The 21,915-nt window shown below is 46.1% G+C and overlaps 1 protein-coding gene across 2 annotated transcripts in view; it reads left to right on the plus strand.

Moving 5' to 3' along the window:
- The window catches only part of LOC139228550 (calcium/calmodulin-dependent protein kinase type IV-like), a 153,640-nt gene that overhangs the window by 76,441 nt on the left and 55,284 nt on the right, over positions 1-21,915 (plus strand). For both annotated transcript variants that reach the window (XM_070859649.1, XM_070859650.1), the window contains exons 4-5: positions 14,453-14,535; positions 15,492-15,564. In XM_070859649.1, the coding sequence (XP_070715750.1) occupies positions 14,453-14,535; positions 15,492-15,564 (156 nt within the window). The remainder of the gene's footprint in view (positions 1-14,452; positions 14,536-15,491; positions 15,565-21,915) is intronic.

The raw sequence follows: 21,915 nt of genomic DNA on the forward strand, positions 1-21,915 counted from the left end.
CTGTTCAGCAGGAACTGGCTTAAAAAAATCAGATGCAACTGGAACGACATCAAGGCGTTGTCGTCGGAGGAAGATACAGGTGCCCAGGTACTGAGCAAGTTCCCCTCGCTGTTCGAACCAGGCATCGGCAACTTCATGGGAGCCAAGGTGCAGATCCACGTGGACTTGGATGCAAGACCCATCCATCATAAAGCTCGGGCAGTTCTGTATATGATGAGGGAGAAGGTCGAAATCGAACTGGACAGACGCCAGCATGAAGGGATCATATCACCGGTTGAATTTACTGAATGGGCCAGCCCCATTGTTCCTGTGCTAAAAAGTGATGGCACAGTCAGAATCTGTGGAGACTACAAGGCTACGATCAACAGGGTTTCAAAACATGATCAGTACCCGTTACTGAAGGCTGATGACTTGTTTGCGACGCTAGCCGGAGAGGAAGTCGTTCACCAAACTGGACTTGACGTCGGCCTACATGGCACAGGCGCTGGTCGAGATGTCGAAGAGACTTACGTGCATTAACACGCATAAAGGACCGTTTATTTATCACAGGGGCCCTTTTGGAATTCGCTCGGCTGCAGCAATATTTCAGAGGAACATGGAGAGTCTACTGAAGTCCATTCCCAGAACCGTCGTGTTCCAAGATGACATCCTGATCACAGGTCGTGACTCCGAGGAACATCTGAATCTGCTCCGTTGGCATAAGTGCAGCAGAGTGGAACTCCTGTTGACCCATACTGATAGCCGCAGATCCCTGTCCTAAAGTGTACAGATAGGGTCATTTTCAAGGCTGGGGCAGGTAAATTGTGCCTGCAAGGGAGCACCAGCAGCACCCGCTTTAATTGGCTGGCCATATTTTAGAGTGGCGCCATGCCGCTCCAGTGGCAGAGAAAAGGACTGGCAAGAGCCCAAACAAAATCCACCTCGCATCTTCTGCTCCCAGTGCAGGAAACAGGTCAATTGCGTTTGGGGTTTCTAAGGACCTCAGTGGGAGTTGGCTGCCAAGAGTTCAACTGAGGCCTTTGGAGGGCGTAACTCCTCGGGTAGCCTGGAAACTCCCCGAGACACGGCCTCGAATGTAGGAGGATGGGTGGAATATCCACCACTGGATGGAATCCCGGTGTAACTAGCTTCCGCTCCAGATTCCTGCCCTTCCAACTGGCAGAAATCAGATATTTTGCGTTCTGGCCTTCGGAATTTTAAGGCCATTGATTTTTTTTTTACACTTTATTTGGTGCATTTTCTGGCTTTTTGGAGCTATTGTAATTAGACCTTTCAAGCCAGAAATAATTTATCTGGAGAGGTTATAGATATTTTATAATTGAAAACAAAAGTAGTTGTAGGGGCTTCACTGCAACCTTGCAGGGCCCAGTTCCTCTCTCGGAATCGAACTCTAGATATATTGGGCAGAATTTTTAACTTCAGCAGGGGTGTAAAATGGACGGTAGCAGATTAGATGCCCATTATAGACGCCAACAGATTTGAGTTGAATGGAAAGGAATATCAGGCAGCGTATAACGGGCAGCAATTAACTGTCGCCTGCTTTACGCCCGTGCTGAAGTTAAAATTCCGTCCATTGTGTTAATTAGTTCACCATAATTTTTTAAAACACACCATTATAATAATCTATTTTGCATTCACAATACCAAATTGGTTCACCACATCTGTCCCATCTGCGACCCTCATGGCAGCGAAGGGAAAGTGGCAAATTACCTGGATTAAAGCTATGCTGACTTTACTATTTTAAGTAAACAGTTTTTATTTTCAAGCAGTTTCAGGAGGAATAGGATAAGTCAATGCAGCACCGTTGAAACAAAAATCTTAGAGCCAGGTTCTTGTGACACCCGATCGTTAACCTGTTTTTCCCTCTTTTAGATGCTTGTCATCTCACTCTGCACTTGAAACAAGACCAGAAATTACTGTTGGCTGTTATAATGATTGACACATTCGTAAAACATTCCACTGTCCCCTATTTTAACAGAGGTGTTACCCCATTTATGATAAATAGTTTAGTGCCTGCAATAAACAACAACAGGTATTTATATAGCGCCGTTAATATAGAGAAATGTCCCCAGGTGCTTCGTAGATTTTTAAAAGAATAACATATTACAAAGGGTGACCAAGAGCTTGGTCCAAGAGGTGGGTTTTAAGGAGGGGAAGGAGATGGAAAGAGCGGAGAAGTTTGGGAAGAGAATTCCAGCGTGCAGGGCCTAAACATCTGAAGGCAGGGCCACCAATGTTGGGGCGAAGGGAATGTGGTTACATAGAAACATAGAAAATAGGTGCAGGAGTAGGCCAATCGGACCTTCGAGCCTGCACTACCATTCAATATGATCATGGCTGATCATTTTTGCAACTTTAGTACCCCATTCCTGCTTTCTCTCCATACCCCTTGATCCCTTTAGCCGTAAGGGCCACATCTAACTCCTTTTGAATATATCTAACGAACTGGCCTCAAGCAACCAGAGTTGAAGGAACGCACGGTTCTTGGAGGATTATAGGACTTCAGAAGGTGAGAGAGATAGGAGGGCTGTGGTCACGAAGAGTTATAAACATAAGGATGAGAATTTTTAATTTGTGACATTGAAATAGCCAACAGAGGAATGTCACATGACTGTGTGAAGCGTTCAGCTGCTATTATTCCCAACAATAATTTCTAGTTGATATTGCTCTTTTGACCCTGTCAAAAACTTTCATTTTCTTATACAGGAAATAAAGTTCACATCGAAAGAAAGAAGAAAGACTTGCACTTACATAGTGCCTTTCATGACCACCAGACGTCTCAAAGCGCTTTACAGCCAATGAAGTACTTTTGGAGTGTGGTCACTGTTGTAATGTGGGAAACGTGGTAGCCAATTTGCGCACAGCAAGCTCCCACAAATAGCACTGTGATAATGACCAGATAATCTGTTTTTTGTTATACATACATACAGCTTTTTAAAAACTAAAGTGCATGAAAAATGGAAGGAACAGGCATGTGAACTGAATTTAAAATGTATTATTTATTATTAAGTTCACTTCTCCGCATTTCCCCATGGATGTTAACTTCTCTGATGTAGACGTGTCCGCAGTAACAAAGAGACCTTCACCGGGAATGTGTAAAGAAATTGAAAATTGCTTTTAAAATTAAAGAACATAAGCAGGTGCTACAACTCACCCACAAAAAGGCCGACAGTTTGCATCACACATCACAATAGTATGCTATGATATCATAATTTTGAGAATCTCAGTTAAGTTTTAAATCTAGTGAAAACTCATCATCAACCTAAATGCATTTCCTATTTTATTTCCAAATCGTAGTCATGCCATAAATGCAATTGGTGGAAATAGTCATATAAGGTCTGTTAATGCGTTTCCAGGAGGGAGCATCCTTTTTTATTAAAAAAAGGCAGCTACAAACAATCTTGTAGAAAATAAATCTGCACGAAGACAATAGCCAACCACCCTGAGGCTGTTTTAATAGGACAGATGAGGTTAAGGGGTGATTTTATTGTGGACTTTAAAATTATGATGGAATGAGACAGAGTAGATAGAAACAGACTGTTTCCAAGGATTGAGTGGTCCAGAATAAGGGACATAGATGTAATTAAATGTAAGAGATTTAGGACAGAGAGCTGGATTAAGTTTTTTTACACAGAGGATTATAGGCTGTGAGATGCACTGCCAAAGTTGATGATTGAAGCAGCGACCATGTCAACATTTAAGAATAGGTTAGATAAATGGTTGAAGGAAACAGGAATAAAAAGTTAGGAGAACAGGGCAGGCACATTGGTAGGACTATTGTTCATGTGGAGGATAAACACAGCACAAACAAGGTGGGCTGAACGGCCTGTTTCCATGTAGTAATTTCTATGGAATCCTCCAGGTTTCTTTTAGGGAAACAAAAACATTTCAAAGCCTCATTTTAGCAGCGAATATAAGAAATAGGAGCAGGAGTAGGCCATTTGGCCCCTTGAGCCTGCTCTGCCTTTCAATAAGATCATGGCTGATCTGATCTTGGGGCTCAGCTCCACTTTCCTGCCCGCTCCCCATAACCCTTCACTCTCTTATCGTTCAAAAATCTGTCTACCTGCACCTTAAATATATTCAATGACCCAGCCTCCATAGCTCTCTGGGGCAGAGAATTCCACAGATTTACTACCCTCAGAGAAGAAATTCCTCCTCATCTCAGTTCTAAATGGGCGACCCCTTATTCTGAAACTATGCCTTCTAGTTCTAGATTCCCCCACGAGTGGAAACATCCTCTCTGCATCTACCCTCAGTATCTTATATGTTTCAAGTGAGTTTGTTAGCTATAATTTCTTTGGGGAAAATCACAAAATAAACACACCTGTAACCTTGATGCTCAGAAACCCATTAAAACTCCTTCAAAAAATGTCTGCGTCCGGTTTATGTTCAACCAACAGCGGAAGAAAGTAACGTCTGATAGATTGGTTCTGACAAGGTTCCAATACCGTCCTCCGATGAATCTGGTTCTGACAGGTTTCGGTCCCACCATCCAGTCGATCTGAATGGTTCTGACAGCTTCAGTCCCACCTTTCAACTGATCTAATTGCTTGATACTGATAAGTGCAAATCTAGTGAAAAAAGTTGAATTTTCTTGTGAATTGCTAACAACCTGACACATCAGTTGAAACGCTGCCAATTTAAAAAGCTGACGATTGCCGTAACTAATGGCGTTCTGACTGAGTACTCAAGGGAGCTGGATTGTTGCAAAGTCAATGCATCGCTCAAAGGAAGACGACTGCTAGGTCTTGCAAGACACTAAACTGCAATAGTACAAGATTCACAGGGGGCGCAATTGGGTTCCTTTGTGCCTCCCGTTAACTCCTCCAGGGGGGCGCTAAAGGAACGTAAATGGCTTTGCAACCGGGCGCGGCGAGACCAGCGACTCCCGCCATATTCGCCGGGAGTTTTGTGGTGGTAGTACAGCGTTGCGCCCCGATCCCCTTCGCCCGGAGATTGTGACGTCATCGGCGTGCGTATCATCCCGAAATTGCGTTCCGCCCCCTGCAGCAACGCCGGGCGAAAACAACGACAGCTACAGGAGGCGCGCACTTCGGGGGCGGTGCTTAAAAGCAAAGTGGCCTAAGTAAGTTAAAAAGAAACGTAATTTCTCTCATGCAGCTTTTTCCACGGGTTCCTGCCTGCGATCGATCAGCCCAGCACTCTGCTTGAGTGCCGGGCTGACCAGGCAGGATCACGACTACCGTCGTGGAGAAGGTATTTTCTTTCCTTTGCCGGGCCTACAACAATTGCACCTCCATTTAAGGGAGGGGCGGAATCTTTCAACGCGGCAGCGCTGCAAGGCCCAGTGTGCAGCGCTGCTCAACTCACTGCCCCGCCTGCTGTCGATTGCATTCCAGGAAGGAAGTTATTATGTTCCGAACACAGATGAGGCTGCACATAGGGAGGTTAAAGTAACAGTGACCTCAGTCTTTAATAAGACACTCCAGAGTAAGGAACAGGCCTTAGGGGCTGGCTTTATATACAGTGCTCCCTTGGGACTTCATGGTGGCGGAACATGGGAGTGCATGCTTTATAGATACACAACATCACTTCCCCCCCCAAAGTCAAAATGAAAACTATTTACAAGGTGAGGTGGTCGGGAGCCTTTCTTTCCCTGGTGGACCGCCTCGGTACAAATGTCTGTTCTGGTGAAATTGGCTGTGCCCTCGCTAAACTGGCGTGTTGTTGGCCTTGCAGGGCTGCTAGGTGAGCCTGGCCTTGCTGGGCTGTTGGGTGTGATGGGTTCGATTTCCTGGTCCAGCGTCGTGTCGTTGATCCTTTGGGTGTGCGTTGTGGGCTCGAAAAAGGTGGTGTCTGCTGTGGGTTGTTCAGGGCAGTCTGTGAACCGCAGCCTCGTTTGGTCCAGGTGCTTTCTGCAAATTTGTCCATTGTCTAGTTTGACTATAAACACCCTATTCCCTTCTTTAGCTATCACCGTGCCCACGATCCACTTGGGACCATGTCCATAGTTTAGCACATACACAGGGTCATTCAGATCAATTTCCTGTGACACAGTGGTGCGACCATCGTTTACATTTTGTTGCTGCCACCTGCTCTCTACCTGATCATGCAGGTTGGGGTGAACCAGCGAGAGTCTGGTTTTAAGTGTCCTTTTCATGAGTAGCTCAGCCGGGGGCCCCCCTGTGAGCGAGTGGGGTCTTGTGCGGTAGTTGAGCAGTACTCGGGACAGGCGGGTTTGGAGTAAGCCTTCTGTGACTCGCTTAAGGCTCTGTTTGATGGTTTGTACTGCCCGCTCTGCCTGTCCATTGGAGGCTAGTTTAAACGGGGCCGAGGTGACATGTTTGATCCCATTGCGGGTCATGAATTCTTTAAATTCGGCACTGGTGAAACATGGCCCGTTGTCACTGACCAGTATGTCAGGCAGGCCGTGGGTGGCAAACATGGCCCTCAGGATTTCAATGGTGGCGGTGCTTCCCGACATTATTTCACATTCAATCCATTTTGAAAAAGCATCCACCACCACCAGGAACATTTTACCGAGAAACGGGCCCGCATAGTCGACATGGATCCTCAACCATGGTCTGGAGGGCCATGACCACAAACTTAGCAGCGCCTCTCTGGGCGCGTTGCTCAACTGAGCACATACGCTGCATTGCCATACACAGGACTCTAAGTCAGGGTCAATACTGGGCCACCACACGTGGGATCTGGCTATCGCTTTCACCATTACTATACCCGGGTGTGTGCTGTGGAGATCCGAGATGAACGTCTCCCTGCCCATTTTTGGTAGCACTACGCGGTTACCCCACAACAGGCAATCTGCCTGAGTGGACAGCTCATTCTTTCGCCGCTGGAACAGCTTAATTGACTCTTGCATTTCAACGGGGATGCTGGCCCAGCTCCCATGCAGTACACAGTTTTTTTACTAGGGACAGCAGAGGAGCTTGGCTGGTCCAAGTCCTAATCTGGCGGGCCGTGACAGGTGATTTGTCATTTTCAAATGCTTCCATGACCAACAACAAGTCTGCGGGCTGCGCCACCATCAACAAGTTTGCAGGCTGGACATTTCCACCCCCGTGGTCGGCAATGGTAGCCGACTGAGAGCATCTGCACAGTTCTCGGTGCCTGGTCTGTGGCGGATGGTATAGTTATACGCTGATAGTGCGAGTGCCCACCTTTGTATGCGGGCTGAGACATTAGTATTTATCCCCTTGTTTTCAGCGAACAGGGATGTGAGGGGCTTGTGATCAATTTCCAATTTGAGGCCAAACAGGTACTGATGCATTTTCTTTGCCCTGAACACACACGCTAATGCCTCTTTCTCAATCATACTGTAGGCCCTCTCGGCCTTAGACAAGCTCCTGGAAGCATAGGCGACAGGTTGCAACTTCCACGCAACGTTAGCTTGTTGTAATACACACCCGACTCTGTACGATGACGCGTCACATGCGAGCACAAGTCTTTTACACGGGTTATACAATACAAGCAGCTTGTTGGAGCATAAAATGTTTCTGGCTTTCTCAAAAGCAATTACTTATTTTTTTCCCCATACCCAGTTCTCACCTTTGCGCAATAACACATGTAGGGGCTCGAAGAGGGTGCTTAACCCCGGTAGGAAGTTACCAAAATAGTTGAGGAGTCCCAGGAACGACCGCAGCTCCGTGACATTCTGTGGCCTGGGCGCGTTCCTGATAGCCTCTGTCTTGGCGTCTGTGGGCCGAATGCCGTCCGCCGCGATCTCTCTCCCCAAAAACTCCACTTCTGTTGCCATGAAGACGCATTTCGACCTCTTCAGCCGCAGCCTTACGCGATCCAGTCGCTGGAGGACCTCCTCCAGGTTTTGTAGGTGCTCGGCGGTGCATCGACCCATCACCAATATGTTGTCCTGAAAGACCACTGTGTGCGGTACCGACTTGATTAGGCTCTCCATGTTTCTCTGGAAGATCGCTGCACCTGACCGAATTCCAAACGGGCATCTGTTGGAGATGAACAGTCCCTTGTGCGTGTTGATGCAGGTGAGGCCCTTCGAAGACTCCTCCAGCTCCTGCGTCATGAAGGCCGAAATCAGGTCGAGCTTGGTGAACATTTTGCCTCCTGCCAGCGTCGCAAATAGGTCGTCTGCCTTAGGTAGTGGGTATTGGTCCTGTAGCGAGAAACGATTAATAGTTACTTTATAATCGCCGCAAATCCTGACCGTGTCATCACTTTTGAGTACTGGAACAATCGGGCTGGCCCACTCGCTGAATTCCACTGGGGAGATGATGCCCTCGCGGTTGCAGCCTGTCCAGCTCGATTTCCACTCTCTCCCTCATCATGTAAGGTACCGCTCACGCCTTGTGGTGAATGGGTCATGCCTCTGGGACCAAGTGGATCCGCACCTTCGCCCCGGAAAAGATTCCAATGCCTGGCTCAAAAAGGGAAGGAAATTTGTTAAGAACATGGGTACATGAGGCCTCATCGACATGTGATAGCGCTCGGATGTCATCCCAGTTCCAGCGGATTTTGCCCAGCCAGCTCCTTCCAAGCAGTGTGGGGCCATCACCTCGGACAATCCAGAGTGGCAGTTCATGCACCGTGTCCTCGTAGGTGACCTTGACCATGGCGCTGCCCGAGACAGTGATAAGCTCTTTGGTGTACATTCTCAGTTTCGTGTGGATGGGGCTCAGGGCTGGTCTGAATGCCTTGTTGCACCACAATCTCTTAAACATCTTTTTACTCATGATGGATTGGCTAGCGCCAGTGTCCAGTTCCATGGCTACGGGTAAGCCATTCAATTTTATGTTTAGCATTATAGATGGATATTTCGTCGAAAATGTGTGCACCTCGTGTACTTCAGCATCTGCCTCCTCTCTCTCAAGCTCAAAATTGCTTTGATCCACCATGGACCGATCTTCCTCTGCCACGTGGTGGTTAGCAGGTTTTGCAGAGCTTGCAGCTCATTTGCAAGCTTGTTGGAGGTGCCCCATTGTTCCACAGCTCTTGCAAACATACCCTTTGAAGCGGCATGAATAGGCTGAATGGAAGCCTCCACACGCCAACAAGGTGTGAATTGCCTTGCATTCATCCTTTGTTGGGGACTCTGAGTCTCATCTGGGTCACCTGAGGCCTGCTGCCAGTTGCAGACTCGTGGGTTCTGCCCTGTACATTTCTGCTCACAAACACAGTTCCAGTTAATTTATGAACATTGCTAGCACTTGTGTGCTGAGAGATTTGTTTGGTGTTATCACTGGTGGACATAAACGCCTGTGCTATCGCAATGGCCTTACTGAGGGTCGGTGTCTCTACAGTCAAGAGTTTTCGTAGGATGGTCTCGTGGCCAATGCCCAGTATAAAAAAGTCTCTGAGCATTTGCTCCAGGTAGCCATCAAATTCACATTGTTCTAAAAGTCGCCTTAGCTCAGCGACGTAGCTCGCCACTTCCTGACCTTCAGATCGTTGGCACGTGTAGAACCGATACCTCGCCATCAGCACGCTCTCTCTCGAGTTAAGATGCTTCCGAACCAGTGTACACAGCTCCTCATACGACTTATCTGTGGGTTTCACCGGAGCCAGAAGATTCTTCATGAGGCTGTAGGTTGGTGCCCCGCAGACTGTGAGGAGAACTGCTCTCCTTTTTGCAGCGCTTCCTTCTCCATCCAGCTCTATGGCTACAAAGTATTGGTCTAGTCGTTCGACATAGGCTTCCCAGTCCTCACCTTCCGAGAACTTCTCCAGGATGCCCACGGTTTACTGCATCTTTGCGTTGGATTCGTATTCTCGTCGCCAGTTATTGCATTCCTAACACAGATGAGGCTGCACACAGGGAGGTTAAAGTAACAGTGACCTCAGTCTTTAATAAGATACTCCAGAGTGAGGAACAGGCCTTAGGGGCCGGCTTATATACAGTGCTCCCAAGGGATGCTGGGATCCCTTGGGACTTCAGGGGATGAGCTCCCGGGTTGCGGAACATGGGAGTGCATGCTTTACAGACACGCAACATCAGTGGAGTACTTGATTTAGTGCTCTACTTCCTTCTTGAAGCGCAAATGCCGAATTTTATAAACATTTGAAATGGTTTGCACCTGGTGCTAATTTTTCAAACTTTTAAAAGTTAATGCCCCAAATGGGCCGATACCCAATTTCACCCTTCAGAGTTGCTTTGTGTCAACGTGCCCATCTCAAGGCAGGCAAAGAAGCAGGGTTCTGGGCTTCGGAAACACTGGGATTGTTTTAATGCATGTGGGAATTACACCACAGTACAGAATGCAAAGCCAGTATTCCAAGAATAGCACTCTTTTGTGTGCGTTTGTAGTTTAACTAAAACCGCCTTTTTCCACCTCCGTAACATTGCCCACCTCTGCCCCTGCCTCAGCTCTTCTGCTGCTGAAACCCTCATCCATGCATTTGTTACCTGTAGACTTGACTACTCCAACTCACTCCTGGATGGCCTCCCACATTCTACACTACATAAACTCAAGGTCATCCAAAACTTGGCAGCCCGTGTCCTAACTTGCACCAAGTCACGATCACCCATCACTCCTGTACTTGTTGACCTATATTGGATCCCTGTTAAACAATGCCTCGATTGCAAAATTCTCATTCTTGTTTACAAATTCCTCCATAGCCTTGCCCCTCCCTATCTCTGTAAACTATTTCAGCCTCACAACCCCACAAGATGTCTGCGCTACTCTAATTCTGTCCTCTTGAGCATCCCTGATTATAATCGCATGTTGCCTTCATAGCGAGCAGATTTGAGTATAGGAGCAGGGAGGTCTCACTGCAGTTGTACAGGGCCTTGGTGAGGCCACTCCTTGAATATTGTGTACAGTTTTGGTTTCCTAATCTGCGGAAGGACATCCTTGCTATTGAGGGAGTGCAACGAAGATTCAGACTGATTCCCGGGATGGCAGGACTGACATATGAAGAAAAACTGGATCGACTAGGCTTATAGTCACTGGAATTTTGAAGAATGAGAGAGGATATCATAGAAACATATAAAATTCTGACAGGATTGGACAGGTTAGATGCAGGAAGAATGTTCCCAATGTTGGAGAAGTCCAGAACCAGGGGTCACAGTCTAAGGGTAAGGGGTAAGTCATTTAGGACCGAGATGAGGAGAAACTTCTTCACTCAGAGAATTGTGAACCTGTGGAATTCTCTACCACAGAAAGTTGTTGAGGCCAGTTCGTTAGATATATTCAAATGGGAGTTGGATGTGGCCCTTACAGCTGAAGGGATCAAGGGGTATGGAGAGAAAGCAGGAATGGGGTACTAAAGTTGCAAAAATGATCAGCCATGTTCATATTGAATGGTGGTGCAGGCTCGAAAGGCCGAATGGCCTACTCCTGCATCTAGTTTCTATATTTCTATGTTTCTATCATTGGTGGCCGTGTCTTCAGCTGCGTGGGCCCTAAGCTCTGGAACACCCTCGCTAAAACTTTCCGCCTCATACCTCTCTTTCCTCCTTTAAGACGCTCCTTAAAACCTTAACTGCCGTAATTTCTTCTTATGTGGCTTGGTGTCAAATTTATCCGATAACAACTGCTGTGAAATGCCCTGGGACGTTTTAATACGTTAAATGCGCTATATAAATAAAAGTTGTTGTTGTTGTTAAGGGAGAGGATATAAACTAAGAGCTAAAATTGGTTTAAGCCCATTTTTGGGCACAGAATAGGCGCCTTGTACAAAGCACGCACCCGATCACTTGGACACATCTAAGGCTCCAAATTGGTTCCTCTGACTAATTTAAATAAAATAGGCATGCTACCAGCGCTACTTGCGCTCTTCATTGGCAGGTCACTATATGAGTGGGGGAGACTCAACATTGGTGCACACAGGTACCAATTTCTGAAAAGGTTCCGGATTCAGGCGCATGACTCTTAGTAACATATTTTAACGACGGCTGCGTTTGTTTCAGGCGGCCACTGTAGTCGCCTAACGAGTGCCCAAATCAATATGGCATCTGGTGCACTTCCAGCATGAGACGTCACATTGCATAATTCACATTTCAGACCTGCAAAATGAGCAGAAGACATGCCAATTTCTACCCCTAAGTGTAGAAAATAAGCTTAAGACTGTTAACTTTCAGGGATAAGATTAACGGTATCTGTGAGAGTCATGACAGCATTGCCAACCTACTTATATTACAATTTGGCTGCATTTGCTAAATGTATTTAACAGAATATCTGTCTCTTTGTTCAATTAGTAATGCTCAAGGTTACTAAATACATTTTGTACCAATAACTAGTGGCATTGGTTGAACACTAAATTACACTATGGTTAATGACTTACTTTGGAAATTAATGCTATCACTTCCACCACTGGACGAGATAGGATTTTAATCCTTATCTATCTGAATTTATTTCTCTCCTTTCACTCCTGAACTGGACAAATTTGTCTTTTTGTTTTCAATCTGCATCTTCTCCCCTTTTTACAGACTGTTTTGCATTGAAAGAGCACCGTTGACTACAGATATGTGGTATTCCCATCACTGACAGCAGTCTTCAGCATAAAGTAGGGAACCTCCTTAGCAGTAACAGCATCATAGATCTACATTTTCATGGGTCTCTTAAACTTATGTTCGGACTCCACTTAATTGCAAATATGCAGAGCTAGATAGATTCCATTGCTTTGTAACATCATGTGAACAAGATCATCCATTAAACTAGTATAGTCACAGAGATGCAAGTGTTATTTCAAAGTTTTGTGACAGTAATGTAAAGATTTTGTGATGCGAACCCTGACATATTTTCTGTCATTTCTGCCATTGTCACACTGGGCATGAAGGGCACCTCTTGTTCCGTCTGCTGCCATACATACAATTTAAATTCTAAAGGGTCAAACAAAACATAAGCAGTCGATTGCAGAATGATGGATTGCATATAGTTGGGTGCCTTTTCTTTTTGTTATTTCTAGTATTTTTAGCCTGAGTCTACAACCCAGGTGTTGTGCTACAGAGGCTGTACAACCCCACTTAAAAACAATGTAAATGTCTCTGACCATGAATAGTCAGATAGGGTGAGTGCAAAGACATTGTGGTGGGCCAATGTCCTCCCTCGTAGAAACACAAGAATCCACAAACGTGCAAAATCCAGGCCTGTGATATAGGTCCCTTCTGGGCTTTTATAGCGAAATGGAATTTAACCTGCTATTGCTGTGCAAGTGTAATCCACTCATTATCATTGGCGATCCCTGGAACGAGGATGATTTGCTTCCACACCAAAAGGGATGAGTACGCAGCTGTTTCAATGAAGGACCTGATGTTCCAGTCCTGAACTCCAATTGAAGGGTGGAAGATGCCTGTGCGTGAATTTTGTTAACGTGTGGTGACCATTGCACATCAGCCACCACACGGGCTTGACAGAGCTAGGCCTTTATCCAGTGGCAAGGGTTAACCAGGACGACTGGAGACCTGCTCTGCTGCACGGACCTAATGCGCACACATATCACAGTGTGGGCTGGGCCCGCGGCTCTTCTGGGCCCCGTACCCTCATTTTCCACACCATGCAAATAGTCCTCTGGCAAAGCAGACGCACATGGTGTTCGTCCTTGCTTCTGCTGTGGAGGGAGGTTCCTGCTTTTGCCGTGGGCTAAGAAGAAGCAACAACTTATAGCGCCTTTAATGTAGTAAAATGTTCCAAGTTGCTTCACCGGAGTATTATGACAAAAATTTGACACCTACCCCCATAATGAGAAATTAGCGCAGATGACCAAAAGCTTGATCAAAGAGGTATGTTTTAAGGAGCGTCTTAAAGGAGAAAAGAGGGGTAGAGAGGCGGAGAGGTTTAGGCAGGGAGTTCCAGAGCTTGGGGGCCTAGGCAACAGAAGGCACGGCCACCGATGGTTGAGTGATTATAATCAGGGATGCTCAAGAGGTCATAATTAGAGAGCGCAGACATCTCGGGGAGGAGGGGGGGGGGGGGTTGTGGGCCTGGAGGAGATTATAGAGCTAGGGAGGGGCAAGGCCATGGAGAGATTTGAAAACAAGGATGAGAATTTTAAAATTGAGGCGTTGCTGAACCAGGAGCCAATATAGGTCAGCGAGCAGAGGGGTGATAGGTGAACGGGACTTGTTGTGAGTTAGGCCACGGGCTGCCGAGTTTTGGATCACCACTAGTTTATGTAGGGTAGAATGTGGGAGGCCAGCTGGATGTGTGTTGGAATAATCAAGTCTAGAGGCTAAGGATGGATGAGGTTGCTTTGTACATTGGAGTGATTTGCAATCATTTTTGTACATCTGAAACTGATTCAAAAATAAACTAAAATGTTCGTGTGTCACTGCCTAGCCTCATGAGCAGATTCAGAACAAGTCTCATTGCTTACGTTTTTAATGTGCAGGTGTACATTAAGGCTTCCACTGCTCTAGTGACTTAAATGTTAACAGTGCCTTTAAATACATCCATCAATTATTTCACTGTGGTTAGGAGAAAGGGAAGGATGGTGTCAACAATGAGGATGTGATTCAAAGAACAAAGGAGGTGATCATTTATCCACTTGTGTCTTGTAGATCAAATTAAAGGAAATCTTTGAGACTCCCATGGAAATCATCCTGATTCTGGAGCTGGTGACTGGTGGGGAGCTTTTTGACAGGTGCGTACAGACTGCACATAGGAGATTTGTTTTATTGTTTAATATGTAGCACAGCAATGAACCCTGTAGCTTTTTTGCATAACTGTCTTCTTAAAGGAAAATTAGCTTTAGATTTTATAATAAGTAAAATGTAATGGAAAATAAAAAATAAAATATTAGAAAAGAGAGCTTCGTCATGAGAGGATAACTATGGCCACATTTTGCTCCACTAATGTATTTGTTTATCAAGGTGAGAGATGCTAGTGTTGAGGAATGAAACTTTACCCATCATCATCATAGGCAGTCCCTCGAAACGAAGATGACTTGTTTCCACGCCAAAAAGGGATGAGTTCACAGGCGTTTCAATGAAGGACCTAATATTCCAGGTCCCGAACTACATCTTGAAGGGTGGAAGATGCCTGTGCGTGGATTTTTTTAACGTGTGGTGGCCGGTGGGCTTGACAGAGCTAGGTCTTGGTCCAGTGGCAAGGATTACCCAAGACGACTGGAGACCAGCTCTGCTGCATGGGCCTAGTGCGCACACTCCCAAGTCAAATATAGTACAGCCAGATGCAGAGTGAAATTCCCTCTACTCTGCCCCAACGATGTGCCTCAGCCTCACCCTCAACCTTCAAAGAACGCTCCCCTACTGCACCTTTTTGGTCTTTTTTCCCATTTTCCACACAAGTCGGCCTGTGGTCCCTCTGAGATTGCCAAGTTAGGGACATTTTATGCCGAGTAGCTGGATTGAGACTGCGCAAACTTATTTCAGATAGAAACCTTACAGTCAGCAGACAGAAACTTTCATCTCATCAACAAAGGCTTGAAATCAGAGCAGAAGTGAAAGGCCTGTGTCGAACCCACTGTACCACCGAATTTCCCAGAGAGAATATCTTACTGGCCAATGAGTTTTAAAAAAATTCAACAACCTTGCTAAGTAGGTATTATTTTGTAACATTTATGTTTTTAATCCACAGGATTGTAGAGAAAGGATATTACAGTGAGAGGGATGCAGCTCATGCTGTTAAACAGATTCTGGAAGCCGTTGCAGTGAGTCATGTTAACCATTTTTCAGTCTCACCTCTTCCCCCTCCCACGTATTCATTTTTGTGTGTGTATCAGACAATGTAATCTGTGACATTTTGCCCTGGGATGTGAGAATCAGCCTACTTGTTCTGAGTCAGCATGGTCCACTCTTTTGTGGTTGGATTTCCATTCATTCATTTTAGCTGGAATGAAGTTAGGGCGGTAAAGGCCTGTGGCTTGTTATTTTAACTTTTTACCCTCTTCCTGTGAGGAAGCCTCTGGTTGCTGGTCATTACATCGCCTCTGTGATATGGCTGAAGTTGATAACTGAATATAGATCCCTATGACAGTTGAAGCTTGCAGCAAAGAACGACATTTCATTCAGCGTACCATGTCTACGCAGCTCCTTGCAAGATATAAGATAGCCATTAATAAATCCAGTAGGGAATTCAGGAGAAACTTCTTTACCCAGAGAGTGGTGAGAATGTGGAACTTGCAACCACAAGGTGTAGTTGTGGCTAATAAAACAGATGTATGTAAGGAGAAGCGAGATCAGCACATTCGGAAGAAAGGAATAGAAGGATATGTTGATGGGGTGAGCTGAAGATGAGTGGGAGGAGTCACATGTGGAGCATAAACACCAGTATGGACCAGTTGGGCTGAATGGCCTATTTCTGTGCTGTACATTCTATGTAATTTTATTTATGTAACCTCAGCACTTTCAATACAACACCATACCTTCTGATGACTGCTTTCCTGAATTTTGTTTTGTTTGTGTATATCAGGTTTTGTTTTTATTTACTAGTAAAGAAACAGGGCCAGAGAGAGAGAGAGAGAGAGAGAGGAAAAACCAACCAAGAACCTAATGATAGTTAAATCACACTGAAGTTGTACACCACACACCGAGAAAGTGTGACCGGTACAGGCACAATGGGCCAAATGGCCTCCTTCTGTGCTGTATCATTCTATGATATCAGTCAGGAAAATCGTTGCAGCCTCACTATGTATGATTTTTTCTTTTAGTCAATGTGTGGATGCACAAGTGGCCATTAATCTTTCTGGGGTCAGAGCTTGTACCTACTCTTGGATTTCTTGTTCTTACTTCAAAAAAAATACTCTTAGCTGTTCAAACTACTTTGAGGGGTGCAGTGGAACACAATTATCTGCACCCCTATTGTTCACACTCTTGATTACCAGAATTTTCATGGACATAAGGCTGCTGAATTTTCACAGGAATCAGGGCTTCAGGCCAGAAGACCAACTCGACTCCAGCCTGCCAGAATGTATTAAAACACAGAAATAGTTTAAAATAGAGAAGTACAAGAAGTTTGTTTAAAATGGGTTGTAGGGACTCTCAGTTATCCATCATCCACCTTCCCGGGAGCCCTCCATTGTGGCAGATAATTGAAGCTATACTACACAACAAGTGTTTTTGCAACATAGGCATAGAGTACAAAAGCTCGGAAGTTATGCTAACCTTATATAAAACACTGGTTCGGTCCCAGTTGGAGTATTGTGTCCAATTCTGGGCATTACACTTTGAGAAGGACGTGAAGGCTTTGGAGAGGGTGCAGAAAAGATTTGCTAGAATGGTTTCCAGGGATGAAGGATTATAATTACGTGGATAGACTATTGTTCTCCTTAGAGCAGAGAAGGCTTAGAGGAGATTTGATCGAGGTGTTTAAAATCATGAATGGCTTGGATAGAGTAAATAAAGAGAAACTGTTTCCAATGGCTGAAGGATCAATAACCAGAGGCGATTGGCAAAGAGAACCAGAGGCAGCATGAGGAAAATCTTCTTTACGCAACAGGTGGTTAGGATTTGGAATGCACTGCCCGATAGGATAGTGGATACAGATTCAATAGTAGTCTTCAAAAGGGAATTGGATAAATACATGAAGCAGAAAAACATTGCAGGATATGGGGAAAGAGTGGGGGAGTGGGACTAACTGGATTATTCTTTGAAAGAGACAGACTTGATGGGCCAAATGGCCTCCTTCTGTGCTGTACTATTCTATGATTTTAAGATTGTTTGCTGACACTGCACTGGTATTGGGATGTACACCCCGTGCTTTATTGTTCTTATATCCTGAGACGTTTGGCATTAGAATTTGTGGCTAATTCACATGCTAACAAATATTACATGAAGAGAATGTGTTCTGGTTATCACAAAACTGTTTTTCAGGTATTGATTTTCCCATTGTCTCCCTCCTATTTCATTCGAAGGGGGTCAGGTAGTTCAAGCAGTTGTGCGTCAGACTTGGGGTCAGATGCCCTTGGGTTGAATTCTGTCACCCAAGTTTTCTCAAACTTTCACCCTTCAGAGGTGGATAGAATAAGCACTAAGAGAGATTTTGTTGGGTCTGTGCCAGGCTCATCGGATTGCCTGAGCATAGTGAATATCAAAACAATTTGAGCACGTGCTGGTAAAAAGCCCGCCGGATTTCCCTTCCTTTAAAATCATCACCATCATCATCATAGGCAGTCCCTCGAAATCAAGGAAGACTTGCTTCCACTCTAAAAGTGATTCTTAGGTGACTGTACAGTCCAATATGGGAATTAGTCTCTGTCACAGGTGGGACAGACAGTCGTTGGAGGAAAGGATGGGTGGGACAGGTTTGCCGCACGCTCCTTCCGCTGCCTGTACTTGCTTTCTGCATGCTCTTGGCGACAAGACTCGAGATGCTCAGCACCCTCCCGGATGCTCTTTCTCCACTTAGGGCGGTCTTTGGCCAGGGACTCCCAGGTGTCGGTGGGGATGTTGCATTTTATCGGGGAGGCTTTGAGGGTGCCCTTGAAACGTTTCCTCCGCCCACCTGGGGCTTGCTTGCCGTGTAGGAGTTCCGAGTAGAGCGATTGCTTCGGGAGTCTTTGTCAGGCATGCAAACAATGTGGCCCGCCCAATGGAACTGGTCGAGTGTGGTCAGTGCTTCGATGCTGGGGATGTTGGCCTGATCGAGGACGCTAATGTTGGTGTGTTTGTCCTCCCAGGGGATTTGCAGGATCTTGCGGAGACATCGATGGTGGTATTTCTCCAGCGATTTGAGGTGTCTACTGTATATGGTCCACGTCTCTGAGCCATACAGGAGGGCGGGTCTCACTACAGCCATTCTACAGGGCTGTAGTGATACCCGCCCTCTTGTATGGCTCAGAGATGTGGACCATATACACTGTGTTTTAGCACCTCCTGCCCGTTTTGGTCCCCACAGACCGAGACGAGTCTGGCGTGCAGTGGGCAACGACAAGACTTCCTGCCATGGTGGTGGTGTGGGAGAGGAAGATGAAGCATGACGATGTTCGTCTTCCAAGTCAGGAGGAACTGTATCCTCCGTACTCACTTGTGTGCTTGGGGTTGCACTTTGACCCGACATGACACCGTGGGGTGCAGTGCCATGTACAGCCAGCAATGCATGCCGAAGGGCATTGGTTGCGGTGGTCTGCTCTCTGATCCCCTCCAAGGTCTGTCGTGCTAACTCAGTTTGCATGATAGACCAGTTGGAGAAGTTCGTGGAGAACTGGTGGAACCCCTGGGTTAGCTCGCGACCTATCGCGACTGTCTCCCTACACATGGGGATCAAGCACTCCGTCTGCCCTTCCGAGGTAGACGATTGCTCATCTCGCTGACCCGGCCTCTGTGGGGTCGGCGTGTGCAATATGTTGCGCATTGGCATTGCCAGCTGCACACCACTTAGTTCCTGTGCCTCATCGCTGTCAATAGAGATGATCGCAGGTTCACCGCCACCCCCGAACCCCCCCCCCCCCCCCACACCAACAGGCGCCTCGTGCAGGAGCTCCTGCTCCTCCTCATCCTCCTGCTGTTCCTCCTCATCCTCTAGGTGAGGAAATAGTTCCTCCAGCTCCTCAGTTTCCTCAGGTTCCTCCTGCTCCACCGATGAAGATGTTGATGGTGCTGGTGCTGACTGCACCTGTACCAGTGTATCAGGTTTACCTAAAAAGCAGAAATGATGACATTTATTGGAACATAACAGTGTACATTACCAAGAGACGTTACAAATCAACAGTTTTCACTACCCCAGAAAGCTGTAGCTGCTGCAATCCCTGCTTCATATGCTCTGCTTCTTATGCATGCATGAAATGACATTACATCATTAGTACATCATAAGCACATTACAAGTATATTGCATTTTGCATTATAATTACAGGACATTCGATCAGTTACATACTTAAGTTTTTAATATTGTTTTTAATCTAGTTCAACAAATTACAAATTACTCATGAGACACATGGCTGGGTTCAGCAAGACCATGGGTGGTGGCCGAATGGTTTTCACGGCCAACCAGCGCGGCCGCACGCTTTTCAATTGCGGTTAACGGTTGGAGCTGAGCAATGCCGCACCCACCGTCCGCCGTTGCTCGGCGTGGTTGTTTGATATCTTCTTCTGCAAACGAGAAAAGAGCATGGCATGGCATGGCATAAGCTAATGAACTAGGTAGTATCTTGAGGTCACAACAGTTTTAAATGTTTATAATGTTACATGCTCATTTACAAATGACAAACTTAAATTCAATGAAGTAGATTCATTGTAATATTAAGAATTTGCATGCTGCATGCATCAGTAACATATTACACTTGAAATAGAAAATGTAACTTACTATTAACATGGTTTAACTAATACATTAAAGAATTAGATTCAATGTAGGAGATTTATTGCTCTAATAAAAATTTGCATGCATCAGTAAAATATAAAATATAATCAGTAAAATATAAAGTATAAAATGTAACTTACTCTTGCTGCAGCCACAAAGCTATTCCAGCGTTTCCTGCACTGGTCTCCCCCCACCCTCTCCCCACCCCCCGCCCCCCCCACACCCACCCCAAAGGATGCAGTCTGCGCCCAGATTTTACGGTGGACACGGGGTGGCGGTTTGCCATGCACATCCTGTGTCAATTCGGCCCACTTTGCCTGCACCTCATTGACCAGGGCCTCATTTGCCTCGTCACTAAAGGGTTTGGCCCTTTCCCTCTCATTTTCAGTCTCCATACTCATATTTAATTAGATTTAACTTTATGTTTTCACTAAGAATCACTCCAAATTATGGTTTCAATAAGAATCACTCCAAATTATGTCCACTCAAATCACTCAAACCTTCCAGCTTCTCTCCTCTCTCTAATCCCACCTTGTACCTTCTGAGCATGTGTGATGACCCCTGACTTCCCGAAAATCAGTAAAACCAGTCGGCCGAAAAAAAAATCTCACACATGCGCACAAGGCTGTTGCTAGGGAAGCTTTTTGACTTCCTCTTTCGATGGGCGAATGCAACTTGGCCAAAAATGAGATCGCCATTCCACATCGCAGGCCTAAGGCCGAGTGGAAAATCGCAAAAAAAAAATGGGCCTTGTACCAGCGATCAGCAAGGCTGAGACGTCGCACATCGCTGGAACAAGGCCCATTTTTTTGGATCTTGGCCACCTAGTGGAAAGTCTAGCCTAATGAGCTTGGTGGCAGATTTGAGGGCCGAACACTGTCTTCCTCAGGCGGTTGAAGGCTGCGCTGGTGCACTGGAGGCAGTGTTGAACCTCGTCGTCGATGTCTGTCCTTGCTGATAATAGGCTCCCTAGGTATGGAAAGTGTTCCACGTTGTCCAGGGCCGCGCTGTGGATCTTGATGACTGGGGGGCAGTGCTGTGTGGCGGGGTCAGGTTGGTGGAGGACCTTTGTCTTACAGATGTTTAGCGTAAGGCCCATGCTTTCGTACGCCTTAAGTGAAGATGTTGACTATGACTTGGAGTTCAGTCTCTGAATGTGCGCAGACGCAAACGTCGTCCGCGTTCTGTAATTCGACGACAGAGATTGAGATGATCTTGGATCTGGCCTGGAGACATCGAAGGTTGAACAGGTTCCCACTGGTTCTGTAGTTTAATTCCACTCCAGCCACACTGTCAACCGCGAGGGACTATGGAGCGTCATCCTCCGTTTCGGCCGCCCCCTAAAAGTTTGTCACCATCCTCCGCCTGCTCCACGGTGACATGCAAGCCGTGATCCTGACCAACGGATCCACCACAGATCCAATCCACGTCCGGACCGGGGTCAAGCAGGACTGCGTCATCGCGCCAACCCTCTTCTCAATCTTCCTCGTTGCAATGCTCCACCTCACACTTAACAAGTTCCTTTAAATGATAGGGTTCCTTACAGAGGTGCGTTAACCCACCTGACATTTCAATACTTGCCCAGAAGTTCCTGTGTGTCAGAATGCAGACCCAGCAAAATCTCCTTGAGTTGGGGTGTGGAGAACAGAAACAGTATTGTCGGAATCAAGTAGTGCTTGCCACTATGCTGCAGTATTTCCTGGCTGTTTGGCAATGAAACAGTTTTTTTCCCCCAAAAACAAGTAGGACTATGCTAGCTTATGCTTCA

This window comes from Pristiophorus japonicus, chromosome 18 (assembly GCF_044704955.1).
Source record: "Pristiophorus japonicus isolate sPriJap1 chromosome 18, sPriJap1.hap1, whole genome shotgun sequence".
Classification (NCBI taxonomy): Eukaryota; Metazoa; Chordata; class Chondrichthyes; family Pristiophoridae; genus Pristiophorus; species Pristiophorus japonicus.